A 21647-nucleotide genomic window follows, 5' to 3' on the forward strand; every position below is an offset into this window, starting at 1 on the left:
GTCATTTTCCAACATTCCATTGACTCTGGATCAATTCCTATCGAGTGGAGGGTAGCCAATGTAACCCCACTTTTTAAAAAAGGAGGGAGAGAGAAAACAGGGAATTATAGACCGGTCAGTCTGACCTCAGTAGTGGGTAAAATGATGGAATCAATTATTAAGGATGTCATAGCAGTGCATTTGGAAAATGGTGACATGATAGGTCCAAGTCAGCATGGATTTGTGAAAGGGAAATCATGCTTGACAAACCTTCTGGAATTTTTTGAGGATGTTTCCAGTAAAGTGGACAAGGGAGAACCAGTTGATGTGGTATATTTGGACTTTCAGAAGGCTTTCGACAAGGTCCCACACAAGAGATTAATGTGCAAAGTTAAAGCACATGGGATTGGGGGTAGTGTGCTGACGTGGATTGAGAACTGGTTGTCAGACAGGAAGCAAAGAGTAGGAGTAAATGGGTACTTTTCAGAATAGCAGGCAGTGACTAGTGGGGTACCGCAAGGTTCTGTGCTGGGGCCCCAGCTGTTTACATTGTACATTAATGATTTAGACGAGGGGATTAAATGTAGTATCTCCAAATTTGCGGATGACACTAAGTTGGGTGGCAGCGTGAGCTGCGAGGAGGATGCTATCAGGCTGCAGAGTGACTTGGATAGGTTAGGTGAGTGGGCAAATGCATGGCAGATGAAGTATAATGTGGATAAATGTGAGGTTATCCACTTTGGTGGTAAAAACAGAGAGACAGACTATTATCTGAATGGTGACAGATTAGGAAAAGGGGAGGTGCAACGAGACCTGGGTGTCATGGTACATCAGTCACTGAAGGTTGGCATGCAGGTACAGCAGGCGGTTAAGAAAGCAAATGGCATGTTGGCCTTCATAGCGAGGGGATTTGAGTACAGGGGCAGGGAGGTGTTGCTACAGTTGTACAGGGCCTTGGTGAGGCCACACCTGGAGTATTGTGTACAGTTTTGGTCTCCTAACTTGAGGAAGGACGTTCTTGCTATTGAGGGAGTGCAGCGAAGATTCACCAGACTGATTCCCGGGATGGTGGGACTGACCTATCAAGAAAGACTGGATCAACTGGGCTTGTATTCACTCGAGTTCAGAAGAATGAGAGGGGACCTCATAGAAACATTTAAAATTCTGACGGGTTTTGACAGGTTAGAGGCAGGAAGAATGTTCCCAATGTTGGGGAAGTCCAGAACCAGGGGTCACAGTCTAAGGATAAGGGCTAAGCCATTTAGGACCGAGATGAGGAGAAACTTCTTCACCCAGAGAGTGGTGAACCTGTGGAATTCTCTACCACAGAAAGTAGTTGAGGCCAATTCACTAAATATATTCAAAAGGGAGTTAGATGAAGTCCTTACTACTCGGGGGATCAAGGGGTATGGCGAGAAAGCAGGAAGGGGGTACTGAAGTGCATGTTCAGCCATGAACTCATTGAATGGCGGTGCAGGCTAGAAGGGCTGAATGGCCGACTCCTGCACCTATTTTCTATGTTTCTATGTTTGTGAAAACAGATGCAAAGTATTCGTTACGAACCTGACCAACATCTTCCGCTCATTACCCTCATGATCTCTAATAGGCCCTACCCTTTCTTTAGTTACGCTCTCACTCTTAATATATTTATAGACATATATTTATAAATATAAAGGAGATTTGCGAGGATGTTGCCAGGACTGGAGAATTTTAGCATGAGGAAAGATTGGATAGGTTGGGATTGTGTTCTATGGAACAGAGGCGGCTGAGGGGAGACTTGATTGAGGTTTACAAAATTATGAGGGGCCTAGATACAGTGGATAGGAAGGACCTATTTCCCTTAGCAGAGAGGTCAATAACTAGGGGGCATAGGTTCGAAGTAATTGCCAGAATTAGGATCAGAGAAGAACTTTTTCACCCAGAGGGTGGGGGGAGTCTGGAACTCACTGCCTGAAAGGGTGGTTGAGGCACAAACCCTAATTGCATTTAAAAAGTGCTTGGATGTGCACTTGATACGACGTACCAACCAATAGCTGCAAAGTGGTAATAGGCTGGATAGTTATTTTTAGGCTGGCACAGACACGATGGGCCAAATGGTCTACTATGCCATACATTTCTGTGATTCTTTAACATATTTATCGACAAAAGCAAACAGTATTGGTATGAGAGATTGTTTATGTTGAATGAAGACGCTTTGAATTTCTCATACCCAGGGGAAATACCCACTCCTCTGCCACAACAACTACTCTCCAATTTCCTGGGCACGGACACACAATTTGGCATGTCGAGGTCAATATTAGCTTTGAAGACAATCTTGTGCTGCAGCATAACACGGTATAAAATAACACTTCGAGACTGGGTGAAAACACCTCGAGTAAACTCAGATTTTACTCTACTACTGCAGAGTGAGTCGAATTATATCTCTAGTTATACAACTACGAACAATGACGGATCGGAAAAGATCCTCTGGTCCATCCAGTCTGTCTCACACAATAGTGATACCTTGTGTACCACAATAAATATATTCTATCCCAGCCAAAAGCCACAAAATCTTCTGAGAGGGGCAAAAGAACAGAAAAACCATGCCAATTTGGGGGAAAAATATCTGGGAAATTCCTTTCCGACCCATTGAGGTGATCAAAACTAGTCGAGGAGATCACTCTGGCCCTAAATTCCTTGCAGTATCTACCTTTTATAAACAGTGATCTCCGTACCAGCCAAAAACAGGTCCAGCTATTTGCTTGAAGGAATTCAGCGAATCGGCAACCATCACACGAGCTGCAGCCTGTTCCAGAGGTCCACTATTGTCTGGGAAAAGAGCCACCTCATCATATCTAACTTCGATCTGACCTTATACAACTTAAAATTGTTGACTTTTCGACCTCACTAAGCTATTTAATTGGAACCAACTGTCAGCAATCTATTCCTTTCATTATTTTATAAACCGTGATCAGGTCACCCCTAAGTCTACGATTTTCGAAAGTGTAGAGTCCTAACTCTTTTAGCCTACCTTGATAAGCAAGATGGTTTATGTCATGTATCCTACATGGCTACTGTTTATACTATCACAAGGTGTGCCACCAGAGGTCACAGCAGTTGGAGACTTGCAGATTACCTGTACAAGTGTGCCTGGCCTAGTATAAAAGGCAGGCCACCAGGTGTGATCGTCACTCTGGAGTTATCAATGAAGAACTAAGGTCACTAAAGTTCAAGTACAACACATTGCCTCGTGGAGTCATTATCACAGCATCCAAGGACATAACAATTGGCGATGAGATTGCGGACTTTCACGTGAAAATGGCTACCCTTGGTACGTTGCAGCAGTTCGCCGATGGTGATGATTGGGACGCCTTTGTGGAGAGGCTCGACCAATTCTTCACAGCAAACGACCTGGCAGGAGACAACCCGGCCACACAGGCTGGCAAGCACAGAGCTACCTTGCTAACCAGTTGTGGGCCCACCGTCTATGGGCTTGTCAGCGACTTGCTGGCACCAGCGAAGACAACAACCAAGACGTACGAGGAGCTCATAACACTGATCCATGGGCAACTCAAGCCCAAGGAGAGCATCCTCACAGCTAGACACCGGTTCTACACCCACCGATGGCCCGAAGGCCAGGAAATCGCAAAATACGCTGCAGATCTCAGGAGGCTGGCGGTACCGTGTGATTTCAGCGATCACCTCACCGAAGCGCTGCAGGACATCTTTGTCATTGGAATTGATCATGAGGGCCTTCTTCACAAGCTACTGTCGGCGGATACCACAGTCACACTGCAGAAGGTCGTCTCTGTGAGCCAAACATTTATGACCTCGACCTGCGGCTCTAGGCAGATGACTCACCTTCAGGACTCAAACCCGGCAAGTACTATGCACAGAGTGGCGCCTTTTAAAGGCTGGACTGTCGAACGTGAACCTTCTCAGGGAAGAGAGAACAGGCCCCCCCCCCCCCCCCCCCCGAGTCTCTTAACTCAGAGTCCGCCAAGGGGGGCTAATCAAGTAGCTCCATGCTGGCGTTGTCGAGAGAATCACAGGGCTCACCAGGGCTGTTTTAAAGGCAATGAGCCCAATTTTCGCCATGACTTGCATCAATTTTTTTGGAGTAAGTTGTTTTTTCTGGCGTAAGTTAAAAAATGCCATTTTCCCCAAAAAATTTGCTCCAGAGTAAATCAGTTAGGTACGATTTTTTTTAGGTCAGTTTTTTTTTCAAATGGGGGCGTTCCCAGACACTTCCGCCACTTTTGGCCATTTATGCCACTTTGGCCAGCAAAAACTTACTCCAAATCGACTTAGGTCAGCGTATGTGGCCAGCTCTGAAAACCTTGCGGGCAGTGAAGAAAAAGCAGCGCACATTCGGCAGACATTAGGACAGGGATAGGGGAGGGAAGGGAACTGGAGAGGACCTCAACAACCAAGCACCAAACATCGCAAGGAAAAGCTCAAACAATTAAAATACTAATAAAAATGAAGTAAATCCTACCGGAGAAATGCGAGCTGGCTAGCTGCGATGTCATGGGGGCAGGGGGGGGGTAGCCAGAGAGAGAGAGAGAGAGAGAGAGAGAGAGAGAGAGAGAGAGAGAGAGAGAGATGCTGGTATACAAAACACTTTCTCTCCACCCCGCACCACTCCCCCCCCGCCCCATACATTCTTTCTCTCCCACCACCCCCCCACAATGCACACTTTCTCTCCTCCCCCCCCTTCCAAAACTCTCCTCCTCCCCCCACCCCCCAAATCTTTCATCTTCCCCTGCCCCACCCCACCCCCCCAATCAAAAGTTTCAAGCACATTCACTAAATAAAAATAGAACCAAAGACCTACCTCACCCGGGAACTCAGCGGGCCGGCTGGTGCGGGAGGCCACTCGGCCGGGGATAGGGACTGAGAGCATCGGGTCCTGCTCACAGCCCACAGGGCGCGCTGGGAGGACAGGAGCATGCACGCAACCGTCACTTAGCATGGTGCCAGCAATGCTTTCTGCGCTGGCCTGTTGCTCTGCCCCCCGCTATAAACTGCACGCCACGCCAGTTGGGGATTCCGAAGAACGGACAGGATGGGGCCCTTTTTCTCTGCGCCCTTTCCAGCGCGCAAAGTCGGCGCGCTTCAAGTCAGTGCGCCGAAGAAACGGCTTGTGCAATGTTGGGCCCTATGTATGCAAAGGCTGCAGCACAAAGGGCCACCTGCAGCGAATGTGTCAGAGAAATATTACTCACTGTGTCGATGAAGAGTCCACAGATGGACATGAATCCAGCGCGGATTATGAAATGATAGGCAGAGAGGCAGCCCAGCCCCATGATGAGGTATATAGAATGTTACTGGACACAGAATGTTCCCCGTTGAGGATGGAAGTCGAGATAGATGGCGTTCCAGTCTTCATGGAAGTGGACATAGGCCGAGCCAGTCTGTAATGAATCAAGAAGCCTTTGAGAGGCTATGGGACAATCAAGCTGAACGACCCAAGTTGGTCCGAGTTCAGGCAAAGCTGCGCACCTACACCGGTGAACTTATCCCAGTTGTTGGTAGTGCGAATGTAAAGATACTCCATGATGGCGTGGTGCAGAGGTTACCTCTGTGGATTGTTGCAGGTGATGGACTAACTTTACTCGGAAGAAGGTGGATGAAGAAGATCCATTGGTAGTGGGAAGACTTCACCCCTCCAGCAATCGACGTCCTCCCGCACTCAGAGGCAAAGCAAGCCCTCACCTGAGGTTGGATCCGGTACCAGAGAGCAGACCAGCACAGCACCCGAGGCACAGACCGCCCAGCACTACTGCGTGGAGATGATTTAGCCTGGACGACCCGAGCACACCTTCCAGGCTCCTGTGGCAGGACTATGGAGAAAGAAAATCAGATTCAGAGGCGACTTCCCAGCTTCGGAGGCAGAACCCGGGGAGAAGAGGATCACCGCAGTCGACATCGTGGATGGAGGAAAGATGGCGCCCGAACCAAGAGGTGATGCGCTGAACAAAAAGATGGAGGCCAGACCACGAGGTGCAGCGCTGATGGAGCAACACATGGCACCAAACGGAGAAGAGGATTGGGGTAAAGAAAGCAAGGCTCTCTGAAAGAAGGTCTGCAACCCACCACACTTAAAAGGACAGTTCCACGCGCTCAAGCAATGTAATAGCAACTGTAAGTTAGAGATAAAATGTGTAACTGATGATCAGAGTTGTGTACATACAAACAGCAAGGAAAAGCCGCGTGATCGCGATCGGAGCTACAAGGTATTCACAATAAGTAACAAAACGTGTGCGATATAGGATTTCAACTGCACACAGACAATGCAGTGGGCAAACACCCATCGGGAGCACACGGGTCCAGCGAGCTACCCAACGCTGTAGCCTGCGTCCCTGGGACCAGAGTCATGCACCATGGAGTGTGGCCACAAGCAGCCAATACACACAAGCTGCAGAGCAAGCGATCTCAGGAGGGCAATGGTACCGGTATCGATACCCTGCCCCTGATCGGCTCTGCCTCTCAGGCACCCGATGGCACCAACCGCCACGAGCCTGAAAGAGCAAACTGTGCTAAGGCGCAGCCCCCAGACCTCATCGCCACCAAGGCCATACCCAGGAACGAAGGGTCATCTGCAACAGTCCTCCCAAAGGGGACCAGGACCAGCCAGGATCCCAAACCAAACAACGCCCAGGCTAGCGGCAGCAGTTCCCTGTGCAATGCTAGATGACAGCTCCTCAGGGAGCAGCAGCAACCCAGGGCGCAAAGAAAGGACAGAGAGATCATAGGCATCTGTGAACCTGCCTGACGCTAGGAGCAACGGCAACAGCCCCAAGAGCAGGCAACTTGAGCCAACCGGGTTTCCATTGCTAGCACTGGGCACCGCACCGCCATCAGGCTGCCAGGAACTAGCTTGTCCTTACACACCAGTTACCGATCCCCTAGAACGCATCGATAATGTATCTCACCAGTCTAACATGTAATGCAAACTTGTTTTTCTGGACTTGAAAGTACATGAATGCAATGAGCCTCCGGCATAATCTATATGTGGGGGGGGGGGGGGGAATGGAGTGGTCAAGGACACACAAACAACAACCACCAGCACTCTACTGCCAACGAAACACCAACCACTCACCCAAGATTGAAACGACCCGCCAAGGGTCAACCAGATAGAGCTAAGCCCAGAGCACAGTCAATGCAGAGGCGATTTGCACTAAAGACTTGGGGGGAGAGTGATGTCATGTAGAGAAACATAGAAAATAGGTGCAGGAGTAGGCCATTCGGCCCTTCAAGCCTGCACCACCATTCAACATGATCATGGCTGATCATGCAACTTCAGTACCCCCTTCCTGCTTTCTCTCCATACCCCTTGATCACTTTAGCCGTAAGGGACACATCTAACTCCTTTTTGAATATATCTAACGAACTGGCCTCAACAACTTTCTGTGGTAGAGAATTCCACAGGTTCACAATTCTCTGAGTGAAGAAGTTTCTCCTCATCTCGGTCCTAAATGGCTTACCCCTTATCCTTAGACTGTGACCCCTGGTTCTGGACTTCCCCAATATCGGGAACATTCTTCCTGCATCTATCCTGTCCAATCCCGTCAGAATTATATCTGTTTCTATGAGATCCCCTCTTATTCTTCTAAATTCCGGAGAATATAAGCCTCGTCGATCCAGTCTTTCTTCATATGTCAGTGCTGCCATCTCAGGAATCAGTCTGGTGAACCTTCGCTGCACTCCCTCAATTGCAAGAATGTCCTTCCTCAGATTAGGAGACCAAAACTGTACACAATATTCAAGGTGTGGCCTCACCACAGCCCTGTACAACTGCAGTAAGACCTCCCTGCTCCTATACTCAAATCCTCTCACAATGAAGGCCAACATGCCATTTGCCTTCTTCACTGCCTTCTGTACCAGTAGGCCAACTTTCAATAGCTATTCCAGTTTAGCTCAGATGGTCGTAATTGTTGCTCTGAATCAGGGAAAAAAGAACATGGAAAGATTCACAATAATGTAACACCCAAACACATTTCTCAGAAACATCTAAGAGAAACACAAATAATTTTAAACTGTAGTGACTGTTCTATTTTAGTAGATGCAGCAGTCATTTTGTATATAGCAAAGTCCCACAAACAGCAATGAATGAATGACCAAATTAGATTTCTGATGAAGTTTGGCTGGGAGAGGCATGTTGGCCAGGATCCTGGGAGAAATCCATTTTCAGTAGTGCCTCGCAATCTTTGAATGTCGACCTGAACCATCAGAAAAGCCAGATGAACCCACAAAATTCTGACTCAGAAGAGAGAATAATTGTGAATGCAACCAAGTCAAATTAAAAGTTGAGAGTTTAGGCCCCATACGAGGGGTTTGAGCTCACAATCCACTCTCGCACTCTGGTGTAGTAATTAGGAGGTGTTGCATTGTCAAAGGGGCCATCCTTCAGATGTGACATTAATCCTTGATTCTGGTTGCCTGCATTGGACCTTCTAAAGGACTCTTTGAAGTAGTAAATTCTGTTGAGGACCTGACCAACAATCCCCCTAAACGTACACAACCAAAATACCATTATGATTATTCATCTCATTGCTATTTGTAGTATACTGCTGCCTCAGAATGACCACATCAAAGTCATTCATTGTGTGATGCTTTAGGATATTTCTATAATGATAAATACAAGTATGATTATGTTACAAAACACTGCTCTTTTAATTAAATGTAATTAAAAGGCTTCAGAATGGAACCCTGGCCTTTTAGGAATCTGGAATAGAACACACTTTCTACAATATTTTCTACAAACTACATAAATATTGCATTCTAGGTGATTGTACAGACATTGCATTACCCATATCCGACAAGTTTTAGGTATCTTTACCTGACTCACTCATGTCAAAGCTTAAATATTAATTTGGAACAGCTGATTTTGATTGGAAGACTGTCACTAAGTTGTAAAATAGAATACTCAGTTTGAGAAAGCAGATAGTTGCTTAAGAAAATCACTTTGACCCTTAGATGGTTAAGGAACAGGAATCATGTAATCATATGTACAACTTGACAGACAGCATTCAGAGACATCCCTGGTCTCTCTGGTTGTGAATGTTTAAAAATGTATAGAGACATTGAAGTTGAGAACATAGGAATTGTATAGGGACAGTATTAGCTAACAAAGAATTAATGGAGGAATAGCCATGACATCTCAGACTCGAGACTGCGAAATATTACAACACTAACACATATTGAAACAAAACCCACAGCTTGCAGAAAAACCTCAAGGTCTTATTAAATCATGTTATTGATCTGAAACATTAACAGAAGGTCTTTGTTTAAAATCAGACCATACTTAGGTCAGCTTATGAGTGGACAAAGGGAAAGAGGGATCAAAAGGGATAGGCTGGACTAGGATGTCACTCTAGCCCTATCTTGTTATCTTTTGCCGAAAATGTATAACCGTTGTCCCTTTACAATGTAACGTCACTTTGTCCGTGGGTGCGTTCTATCAGAGTTGCATTCCTTCTGTCTGATAAGGTCCCTGATCGGGATTTGCTTTTTAAATAAAAGCTTGCTTTGTTTAAAGCACAAACGGTATTCGTTTCAGTAATTTTGCTGAACCAGATTGAGGTAAAAGAATCCAAAAATCAACATGGTTACTAAGCCATTAGAATAATCTATTATAAAGTGTACGACCGAGTCTGGCAAGAAATATTTCAGTGTGGCTTTTTGTTTCTGTATAGTATTCCACCTAAAAATCAATTTGACCAACTAGCTGTAGCTTGTACTCATTGGGTCTGGTGTTGTTTTTCACTTCCAAAAGTGTTATAGACATCTCATGTACTGCCCAGTAAATGGTTTGCTGCAATCAGGGAATCATAATTAAACCTGGGCGTGCTAACCGAGACATAGTAGGGAACAGAAATGCTGATTTCAGTTCATAAGGAACTTGATCTGATTTGGGAACATGAGAGCAAATGTTGGGTAAATGCCTAAATTGTGGCATAGCCCAATAGAAAAATCTGTTTGTCTGGAATGTCTTACTGGGGATGATTTTCAAAAGCCAGACACCCATTTCCTACCTGAAAAATGGCAGCAAGAAGTTGAAAATCCCTGGTGGCAGTGGGCATCTCTGCTGAAGTATTACTACCCAAGGCCTTCCAAATGTAATTCACAGGCAGGGTTGTACATGGGCGAGTAGCATGCGTCTTGTTTTGGGTATAAGGCAGTTTAAATATCGGGGTCCTACGTTGGTTGTAGGATCCCGATTGTAAGTTTCAGGTACAAATAGATGGAGTGAGTGCCAATTTATACCAGGTGCTGAGCAGCCTCATCAGGAGTCCTCAAAAAGACCGCTCAGGAAAAAGCCCAGAAATATTTTTGCGGAACAATTTTGTGGGAAGAGCAGGAGTGGCTTCACAAAAAAAAGTGTCAACTGGTGGCCCATGCTTATCCCCCTCCCAGATAAGATCATTCACCCAGACCCGACCTGCTGTCTGGTTCAATATTGGAGTTGGTCAATTTCCCGCTCTCCCAGAACCAGCGAGCTAAGCGTGGTGCCTACAGACACGCAGCAGCATTTAAATGAGATCTCAACCTGAATATTGTTTGGGTCCCGGATACTGGTCTTTTCATTTAGATTTTCTCCACTTCAATCTTTTAATTTTAAAATCTTAAATTTTTTTCATTTATTGGAAATACAACTTCACATGAAGTGGCTACAGAATGCTTTAAAAAATCAACAATTGTGACACATCAGAACCCACTTTAGTTGCGTTATCAACCTTAAAATTGTAAAGTTTCAAACAGAGCTTCTGATCACCTTGTTGATCTACTCTACATGTCATAATTGAAGTAAAATGAATAACAATCCAAGAAATGTGCAAGTCATTATGAAAAACATTGTGGGCTGGTATTTGCTGGAAAAAAACGATATTAACGTGAAAATCGGCCAGCAACTTGTGGCAAGAAAAAGATACCTCATGAATTGTGAATCGCCACAAGCTGTTAGCTTCACTGTTGTGTTCATACTTATTTGTTTGTTACAAGACACTAGACAGGCATTAGAACACTGAGGGAGCTATTCACAGTTGTTGTAAACATGCTGGTTTTGGGACACCATATTCAAGAGTTGCTATAAAGAACACAGTTAGTTACATTACTCCTGTTTCAGTTAGTCTGTTTATTTACGTACACAGCATAATTTGGCGACGAGGATGAATCAAATTAACCTCCCTGTACCGGTTTCTGTCAGAGCGTAGCGTAACATGAGCACAGCCCAGATTTTCCAGAAATACGGCCAAAGAATCCAAATCACAGCTTCAGAATCCAAATCCTTTAATAATGTGGTGTGAAAAATAACTACTTCTGGGAAGGTTTGATACAACAGAAGGTTTGTTTCTAATCACTAAAAGTTACAGACAGTCTGAGCTAAAATGGATGCTGTTTTCCCTGCTTGTGTTCTTTCTTTTTCTCTGTCCAAACAGAAAATGCCACCCAGTGGCGGGAAAGCATCATGACAAGTACGGAATCCCTAGAAGGACAAAAGACTCCAAACGAAAAAACTCCAACCATTACACTCCCTACCCCCTCCTCCCCTTTCCTCTCCAAAACTGGGGACCCTCCATTCTCGTGGCCGAAATGGATAAAAAGCATTTCTACGTACATCACGGTGAGTGGGTTAGACGGCGACAACGTAACATCAGCTCGCCGCCGTGCAATACTTATCCACTGCCTCAGCACTGAAGGCCAATGTATCTTTGGCCAAATCGAAGACACGAAGTCCTACAACAAACCGGTAAGTGTCCTGGAGAAATATTTTGGGCCAAAGAAAAGTATGATGATGGAGAGATACAAATTTCGTCAAAGGGGGCAAAGGACCAGTGAACCAATCAAACAGTATATAATTTCATTAACTGAACTGGCCACTACGTGAAACTTTGGAGCACTCACAGAGGAAATGATCAGGGATCAAATTATTGAGAAATCAACGATCCCCCACATTCGGAACACTTGCTAATGGAGGTTGACAAATTGACATTGGACAAAGCAACTAATTTGGCCATCCAAATCGAATCAACGCTTTCTGATTCAAAAGCGATCAGATCCCCTGCTCCCCCTGTGCAGCAGACTGCAGCTATAGCCCATGTGCAAGGCGTTTGTCCAAAGCGGAAATCACAACAGAGACCCAGGGCTAGTAATAAGCCACCCACTACCGATCGCAGGCTAAACTTCTACTGCTTTAACTGTGGGGACAAATCACATTCAGGAAAGAGTCCTAACTGTCCTGCACGCGGGAAGAAATGCTCTGCATATGGTAAAATGAACCATTTTGCTAGTGTCTGTCACTCTTTGCAGCATACTCGACATGTCGACAACCCCGATAGTGATGAACCCAGTATGACTTACACTGTTAGTGACATTTCGCACATCAGTTCAGGCAAATTCAAGGACTGTGAGGTAAACATTGATGGCATGCCCTGCTGCCTCCTCAGTGATCTTCGAGCCATAGTCTCCATATTGAGCGAGGCTGTGTACAAAACCCACTTCACGCACCGTCAACTGCAGCCCGCAACTTCCACTCTACATGCGTACTCTGACTCCAAAATTGAGCTACTTGGGGTCATATCTGTCCGGATATACTGCAAGGACATAACATTGGAGAACTTTTCCTTTCATGTCGCGAAGGGACGAAGCCTCATGGGTGTTGACCTTTTTGACAAGCTTGGGTTCAAAGTTTACAACCCAACCGGCACACCTGTGTACACAGTGAACTTTGACAAGCAGTATCCGTCAATCTTCACAAGATCTGGAGTGACAACAAAATTCTGCCATCGTCCTGTGTTGATCCTTCCATCAAACTAGTTACTCAGCAACTTTGTCGTCTCCCATTCGTGGTTTGCGATCAAGTATCGGCAAAATTAATGTGACTCGAATCTCAGGGAATCATTGAGAGCATCGACTCCTCAACCTGGATCTCGAACTTAGTCATTACTTGGCATAAAAATGGGGAGATCCGCCTATGCATCGACATAAAAGAGGTCAACAATGCCATCATCCCTGACAAGTACCCTCTTCCTACCATTGACGAACTGTCTTCAGAATTTCACGGCTCAATAGTCTTTACGAAACTCGACATTGCGCTGCAGTTACCTGCAAATACCCCGAGCGGAGGACAGCAAACCGCTCATGGCATTCACGACGCACGATAGTCTGTATCAGTATCAACGCATGCCCTATGGACTATCTTCTGCACCAAGTGCATTTCAGAAGATTGTCACTACTATGATAGCAGGCATAGAGGGAGCCCTCAATCTGCTTGACGATATCGCCATACATGGACGGACAATGGAAGAACATGACCAGCGACTTCACGCAGTTATGGCTAGAAGTGCTACACATAACATTACACTTAATGCCAATTCATTCGCTACTGGAGAAATAAACTTTCAGGGCTACAGAGTCACAGCACAAACATTGACGCGATCCAGCGAATGCAGGAGGCTACCACTGTCAAAGAACTTTCATCATTCCTCGACACTTGCAACTTCTATCTGAAATTCTTCCCGCACTACACGCACATTGCCGAACCACTTCTTACGTTGCTGTGCAAGGACGTCCCTTAGGAATGGACAGATTCCCAGGCTCAGGCTTAAGGAGAAAAATCACATCCCCTCCTATCCTCGTGCACTTTGATCCGAATGCCACTACGTACATCACCATGGATTCATCAGGTACCACCATGGGTGCTGTGCTCTCGCAATGGATTGACGGCCTGGAATGCCCAGTACTCTTCACCTCACGCACGCTCTTGTCTGCAGAATGTAAATACACGTCCAATGATGCAAGGGAACGCAAAGCACTCGCTTGCATCTACGCATGTGAACGCTCGCACATCTACCTCGATGGCAGGAAATTTAGCCTCCGTACAGCTGACCAAGCACTAACTACGCTACTCGCTACAACTGGATCTGGGCACAGACCTCTACGAATCAGCCAACGGTCAGATCGCCTTCATCAGTATAACTTGGATGTACAGTACATCGCTGGTAGTCGCACCCACGTAGCTGACATGCTCAGCCGCTCGACACCTGCTTCGGACTCTGGTGCTGACTTGTTCACAGGTGAGAACACATATGTCACGTCGATCATCACTCAGTCCATCAGAAACCTTGTCTCCTGCAAGGAACTCAAAACTGAATCACAGCGTGATGCTACGCTCCAGCACATGTGCCACTTCCTCCAGACTGAGTGGCCTAAGAAAATTCCGGAAGAGCTGTAAACCTTCCACAGACTTCGCAATTAATTTTCCGTTTGGAACGATGGCTGCCTAGCTTGTGGTGATAGAGCAGTAATTCCGAAGTCGCTTCAACAGCGCGGTCTCTCATTGGCACACGATGGACACCCTGGCATTGTCCTCATGACGCAGAGTCGTGATTCAGTATGGTGGCCTGGGATTGACACTCGCATTGAGGAGTTTGTCTCACACTGCGAAGTATGCAGTCTGAGCGAAAAGGCCACAAACATCCGACCAGCGCCAATGAATCCCATTCCATGGCCACAAAGACCATGGCAATAACTTCAGTTGGATATTTTCTCTCCAGTTGAAGCAGCTCCACAGCACCAGCATTTCTTTGTTGTAGTACATGACCTGCATTCCACATGGACAGAAATCGCTACAACAAGTTCAGTGACCTCATCAATGATCGTCGCTAATTTGCAGCATATGTTCATGAAGTGGGGCCTCCCAGAGGTCATAATCACTGACAATGGACTAGTTTGTGACCGACCAGTTCGTGGATTTCCTCACTCGTCATGCTATCGAGCATCGCCTTACTGCTCAGTTCAATCCTCAAAGCAACGGAGGTTTTGAGCGATTAAACCACATCATCAAAGAGAGTTTGAAAGCCAACCTCGCAGCAGGCCAAACATTCGATGAAGCGGTTCAAACCATTCTCCGCACATACCGTTCGACAAAGCACTCACGAACGGGGAAGACACCCGCTGAGCTCATGATTGGGCAGAATCTTTACTGGCTACTGGACATTCTCAAAACCCCAGCCAAACCTAGCGTGAAGACAACCACACTTGCATCGCAGATTTCAGAATGCCAACAAAAAGCGAAGTCGTATAATGACACAAAACAACGTTCTCAAAAGCCCCAACTGAAGAATGGAGATTGGGTCAGAGTTAAGCACCCAAACCATAGTCATCAGCTCGCATCTTCACTTTTGCGTCCAAAACAGATCGGGCGAAAGTTTATTCTTCACACCTATGAGCTCAATGATGGAACGCGACAGAACGCACGTAGACTGATCCCAACTCACAGACCAACAGGCCAGCAGGATGGAACAGAAGCACCGTTCTGTTTCCGAAACGAAAACCTTGATCAAACATCGTAAGCTCCATGCTGGTCTCAGCGTATCAGAACATGGCCTGGCTATCTCAAGGACTTTGTTTGGTCATAGACTGTGTTTTCAGAAGGGGGGAAATATGTTGTGTTCATACTCTATTTCTTTGTTACAGGACACTAGACAGGCATTAGGACCCTGAGGGAGCTATTCACAGTTGCTGTAAACATGCTGGTTTTGGGACACCATTTTGGATGGTTGCTATAAAGGATACATTTAGTTACATTCTGTTTCATCCTGTTTCAGTTAGTCTGTTTATTTACGTACACAACATTCATGAAACAGCATCTCACATTTAATCTCACCATGTTTCATGAAAATGGTGCATTTGCACATGAATTGTTCATTAAATGTGGCGTAGAAAGTTAAGTCTAGTAATTAATAGCAAAGTACTCTTTTAATGACATGATTACCATTAATGACTGCCCATCAACCTCTCTGGCTCAGTGTGAAGTCTCATTAAGCTCAAGTTAGTGAATTGTTGTTGGGAGATTTTAAAAAATGTCAAATTTTATATTTTTATGTATGTTCTGTTACTTTTCACAGGATTTATTTGGGGAGTATAGGGGAGAATATTCTATAATAAACTGCAGTGGTTCTGACTGAATATTTGAGACATGGACTCACTTTGCATAGGAAGTTGATGTTGAAGCCGTATGTTTGAGCATTTCGAGACCCAGCATTCATGTAGTTTCCTATTAGCAGCACCAGCTCCAGCAGCTTGCCAAAGCCCTTACTCTTCTTTATCTCCTCACATGCGGTAGTGACAGCCATAATGTCAGGTCTGATGTTATTCACCTGCTCCTCAAACTGAAGCTTGAACAGGATAGCATTCAGCCGTGGTCGCAGCTTCTTGACACTGCTCATCTGATTGGAGAGAAGATAAAAATGTAAGTTCTTGCCCCATTTTGGTACTGAACAAATGAATCTAATCAAAGGTGATTGATCTTAGCAAGCTGTAAAATAAATTTATCTTTTAAAGTATGAGAAATATGGATGCAAGAAAAAAAAGACAATTGGACAAGCAATTGAAATTCTATTTGTGATTGCTAATAACAACTTATTTTACAATAACTAGTGTGTATGTAATAAAAGACACAGTCCTACTATACATCAATCCAGTCAGCCAATATAACAAATGATATAAAAGTAATATGTGCTTATGACCCAGAGTAGCAAAGCAATCAAAAAAGGGTGATGTGGTAAACCTTCTGGGTTACAAAGAGATATTGCTTAGTAGGGCATGAATGGTTTTTATTGATTAAATATAATTAAAGAGGACACAGCTAAAACAGGAATACATAGAATAAAGCCAATTATTTCAAATCAGGAAAAGTTTGGGACTAATACTTCAATTTGTAGCCTTGTGCTAACTTCACCATATGGAGGGTCAAACTAAAATAACTCTCACTATTATATATATTGTGACAAGAGGTTCAAATTCAAGCTTTTGTTATAAGTTAATGACTTAGATAAACTTCATTGTAAAAGTCAGGAGAGTTATATTACATCTGTATATATTTTATACTGTACAAGTTTCTCCCCCAGCCTCCCTCCATCTTCCAATACTAGCTTCAATTGCATTTCTTTTCAAACTATGACCATAAAAGCCACTTAGAAATGAACACAGTTGTAAATTGAAATTGTAAGCACTTTCTGATTTTGAAGCATTAAAATCCACATGAATGAAAGATGAAACACAAATACGTTATCTTTATATAAAGTCAAAATACAGCAGCTTCTGTAAATCTGAAATATAAGTAGAAAATGCTGGAATTACTCATCAGGTCAGGGAACATCTGTACAGAGAAAAACAGAATTAACGTTTCAGGTGGGTAACTTTCCATAAGAACTGGAAAATGTCACAGATGTAACAGGTTTTAAGCAAGTACAGAGACAGGGGAAGGGGGAGGAGAGGAAAGAACAAAAGGGAAGGTCTTTGATAGGGTGGAGGGCAGGAGTGATCAAATGACAAAAGAGATGATGGTGCAAGGCAAAAGGGGGTGGTAATGGCACAAATAAAGAAACAAAGATGGATCGAGAGGAGCTGCAAATGGTAACAGTAGAATTATTACCAACACCTGCTGTCCGAAAAAATAGTGGCAGTGGTTATGATCTTAAATTGTTTAACTTGATGACGAGTCAGGAAGGGGCCGAAAATGCCCCGCGTTGGGTTTGGGACGGTCAATTCGAATTATCTGATATTTTAGCGCCGGCGTGGGAAGCGCCGTCATCGGCCCGGAATTCACCTCTTTGAAATTATTGGTTGCGGTAACGGGGCATTCGCGCAGCGCTTGATGACGTCAGCTCAGTGTGACACATCACAATGTCCCTCCCCTCCCCTTCATTAAGGTGGAGAGTGACACAGTTAATTCAGAGACTAGGGTACTGAACTTAAAGAAAGGTAACTTCGATGGTATGAGACGTGAAATGGCTAGGATAGACTGGCGAATGATACTTAAAGGGTTGATGGTGGATAGGCAATGGCAGACATTTAAAGATCACATGGATGAACTTCAATAATTGTACATCCTTGTCTGTCGTAAAAATAAAATGGGAAAGGTGGCTCAACCGTGGCGAATAAGGGAAATTAGAGATAATGTTAAATCCAAGAGGCATATAAATTGGCCAGAAAAAGCAGCAAACCTGAGGACTGGGAGAAATTTAGAATTTAGCAGAGGAGGACGAAAGGGTTTAAGTAGGAAGGGGAAAATAGAGTATGAGAGTAAGCTTACAGGGAACATAAAAACTGACTGCAAACGCTTCTATAGATATGTGAAGAGAAAAAGATTAGTGAAGACAAATGTATGTCCCTTGCAATCAGAATCAGGTGAATTTATAATGGGGAACAAAGAAATGGCAGACCAATTGAACAAATACTTTAGTTCTGTCTTCACGAAGGAAGACACAAATAACCTTCCGGAACTACTAGGGGACCGAGGGTCTAGCGAGAAGGAGGAATTGAAGGAAATCCTTATTAGTCAGGAAATTGTGTTAGGGAAATTGATGGGATTGAAGACCGATAAATCCCTGGGGCCTGATTGTCTGCATCCCAGAGTACTTAAGGAAGTGGCTCTAGAAATAGTGGATGCATTGGTGGTCATTTTCCAACATTTTATAGACTCTGGATCAGTTCCTATGGATTGGAGGGTAGCTAATGTAACACCACTTTTTAAAAAAGGAGAGAGAAAACAGCGAATTATAGACCGTTTAGCCTGACATCGGTAGTGGGGAAAACGTTGGAATCAATTATTAAAGATGTAATAGCAGCGCATTTGGAAAGCAGTGACAAGATTGGTCCAAGTCAGCAAGGATTTATGAAAGGGAAATCATGCTTGACAAATCTTCTAGAATTTTTTGAGGATGTAACTAACAGAGTGGACAAAGGAGAACCGGTGAATGTGATGTATTTGGACTTTCAAAAGGCTTTTGACAAGGTCCCACATAAGAGATTAGTGTGCAAAATTAAAGCCCATGGTATTGGGGGTAATGTATTGACATGGATAGAGAACTGGTTGGCAGACAGGAAGCAAAGAGTAGGAATAAACGGGTCCTTTTCAGAATGGCAGGCAGTGATTAGTGAGGTACCGCAAGTTTCAGTGCTGGGTCCCCAGCTATTTAAAATATATATTAATGATTTAGACAAAGGAATTGAAGGTAATATCTCCAAGTTTGCAGATGACACTAAGCTGGATGGCAATGTGAGTTGTGAGGAGGATGCTAAGAGGCTGCAGGGTGACTTGGACAGGTTAGGTGAGTGGGCAAATGCATGGCAGATGCAGTATAATGTAGATAAATCCACTTTGGTGGCAAAAACAGAAAGGCAGAATATTATTTGAATGGTGACAGATTAGGAAAAGGGAAGGTGCAATGAGACCTGGGTGTCATGGTACATCAGTCATTGAAAGTTGGCATGCATTTACAACAGGCGGTGAAGAAGGCAAATAGCATGTTGGCCTTCATAGCGAGAGGATTTGAGTATAGGAGCAGGGAGGTCTTACTGCAGTTGTACAGGGCCTTGGTGAGGCCACACCTTGAATAGTGTACACAGTTTTGGTCTCCTAATCTGAGGAAGGACATTCTTCCTATTGAGGGAGTGTAGCGAAGGTTCACCAGACTGATTCCCAGGATGGCAGGACTGACATATGAAGAAAGACTGGATCGACGAGGCTTATATTCTCCGGAATTTAGAAGAATAAGAGGGGATCTCATAGAAACAGATATAATTCTGACGGGATTGGACAGGTTAGATGCAGGAAGAATGTTCCCGATGTTGGGGAAGTCCAGTACCAGGGGTCACAGTTTAAGGATAAGGGGTAAGCAATTTAGGGCCGAGATGAGGAGAAACTTCTTCTCCCAGAGAGTGGTGAACCTGTGGAATTCTCTACCACAGTAAGTTGTTGAGGCCAATTCACTAAATATATTCAAAAGGGAGTTAGATGTGGCCCTAGCATTAGCGGCCGCCATTATCGGGCCAACTAAAAAGTCGCCTGACAGAAAAAAGATGGCGGCCACGGCACTACCACCTCCCCGTTAAGGGCGGCCCGGGTGCCCCAACTACCAAAGCTCCGAGAAGCTGCTGGAGGCATCGCCCCACGCCGACCTCACATTCCCACAGAGCCCCGTGGGCAATTCCGGGGGAGCTCAGGCCGCCGCGCCCAAGTGAAAACCCTTTACTGCCCCGTTCACACCTCCCGGAGACACTAACAGGCCTTTCTGAGAGGGGCAATTTCAGCACCATAATCTTTATAACTGCCTGAGAATGCTGTCAAGTAAATACCTTGGATCCAAGGCACATTAAGTCGGTTCTCATGTGCATTTCTGTTCTTAAATAAAATTATTCATGAAATGCCAGCAATTACAGCTTTACAGTAAAAATATAATATATGATAATTCAGTGCAAGGATCCTGCAAACTAGAATTAGGAGACAGCTATGAAGTTAATCCATTCGATACCAGAATTTAAACTGACACTAGCCAAAAAGGATGTCACCGTTGTGTTCTTTTGTTGGTGACATCTGTACTCAAAGCAAATTGTGGAAACAATGGGCTCAATTTTGCCCAAAGCCATTTTTTGGCATATTGCCAGAGTTGAGCCCGTTTTACTAGGCCACAACTGCTCCAAAAATAAATATGCCAAGATTCCCCGCTCAATTTTTTAAAAATTGGCACCGCGCTGTTTGTCCTGTAGCCTCGGGGGCGAGTTGGGAGCCGAATGTCTGCGCCGAGAAAACGATGCCGCCCCTACTGCACATGCGTGAAAAAAAGACGTTTTTGATGTGATTCCTCTGGGCATGCATGCACAGTACAGCTCCTGGTCTGCATTCGGTCATTTTTTAAAGAGCCAGTTCTGTGTGAGAACTTTAATTATCATCGGGAAAATCGGAGCTGCAATACAAGATGCAACGCGCGCAAGGACCAAGAATTTTTTACCGGATGAATTGGAGGCACTAGTTACTGTGATTTGAGGGAAGATGGCACACGTGCTGGACACCAGCAGAGGTCAAATAAAAGATCCACCCAAAGAAATGAAGAAATGCTGGAACCAACTTGCACAAAATGACTGTGCAATGGTGACCACCCTGAGGTCTGGAGGCCAGTGCAAAAAGTGGCAGGGTCTTGGTCAAGTAGTTCGTGTAAGTAATATCTTCACTTTTCAATGGAATTGCAATTATAAATGTGACCATCTGTATATGTCCAACCCAGCAGAAAGAGACCCTCTCTAAAAATTATATTTTCAACTTTGCAGAGGAAAGTGGCACACAACAAACGAGAAAGAACTCGAACAGGAGGAGACCCGGCAAATCTGCACCCTTGGAAGAGAGGGTCACTGGTTTGATGGGTCCTGCCTGGAGAAAAGCAACCACCACTGCACAAGCTGGGCCCACACTCGAGGGAGAGGGTAAGTCCTGCAAATTCCAGAGTCTGGCTTTGCTAAATGTTAAGTACTGCGCGGGCTAGCCATGCTTCGGTTCATGGGGATGTCTCCCTCAGCTATGCTTCAGTTAATGCAAGGTGCTATCATTCATCGTGATCCTTCAAATCAGCCTGCTGCCTGTGCTGTGTGTGGCTACTCATGCCACCCTGCCCCCTCCTCTGCTGCGAACCATTTGTCTGTTCTGTTATATTTTGCAGAACTTGAGGCCAACCCTGACGATTCAGAAGTTTCAGACGAGAACAACATCTTCCAATCCCACCTTCCAGACCAAGCATGTGAGGGGGAGGGGATGGATGAATCTCCACTGTTGTACTCACTTTGGAGGAGGTGCAGGTGCCGCACATGGAGGTGCTAGCCCCTTCCCTGAGTAGTGGTTTGAGTGT

At 45.0% G+C, this 21647-nt stretch overlaps 1 protein-coding gene across 1 annotated transcript in view; it reads right to left on the minus strand.

Moving 5' to 3' along the window:
• The window catches only part of LOC139275018 (protein diaphanous homolog 3-like), a 1005387-nt gene that overhangs the window by 314426 nt on the left and 669314 nt on the right, over positions 1-21647 (minus strand). Inside the window, 1 exon segment of the mRNA XM_070891880.1 lies at positions 15954-16193. Within this exon segment, the coding sequence (XP_070747981.1) occupies positions 15954-16193 (240 nt within the window).

Source organism: Pristiophorus japonicus, chromosome 10 (assembly GCF_044704955.1).
Source record: "Pristiophorus japonicus isolate sPriJap1 chromosome 10, sPriJap1.hap1, whole genome shotgun sequence".
Lineage (NCBI taxonomy): Eukaryota > Metazoa > Chordata > Chondrichthyes > Pristiophoridae > Pristiophorus > Pristiophorus japonicus.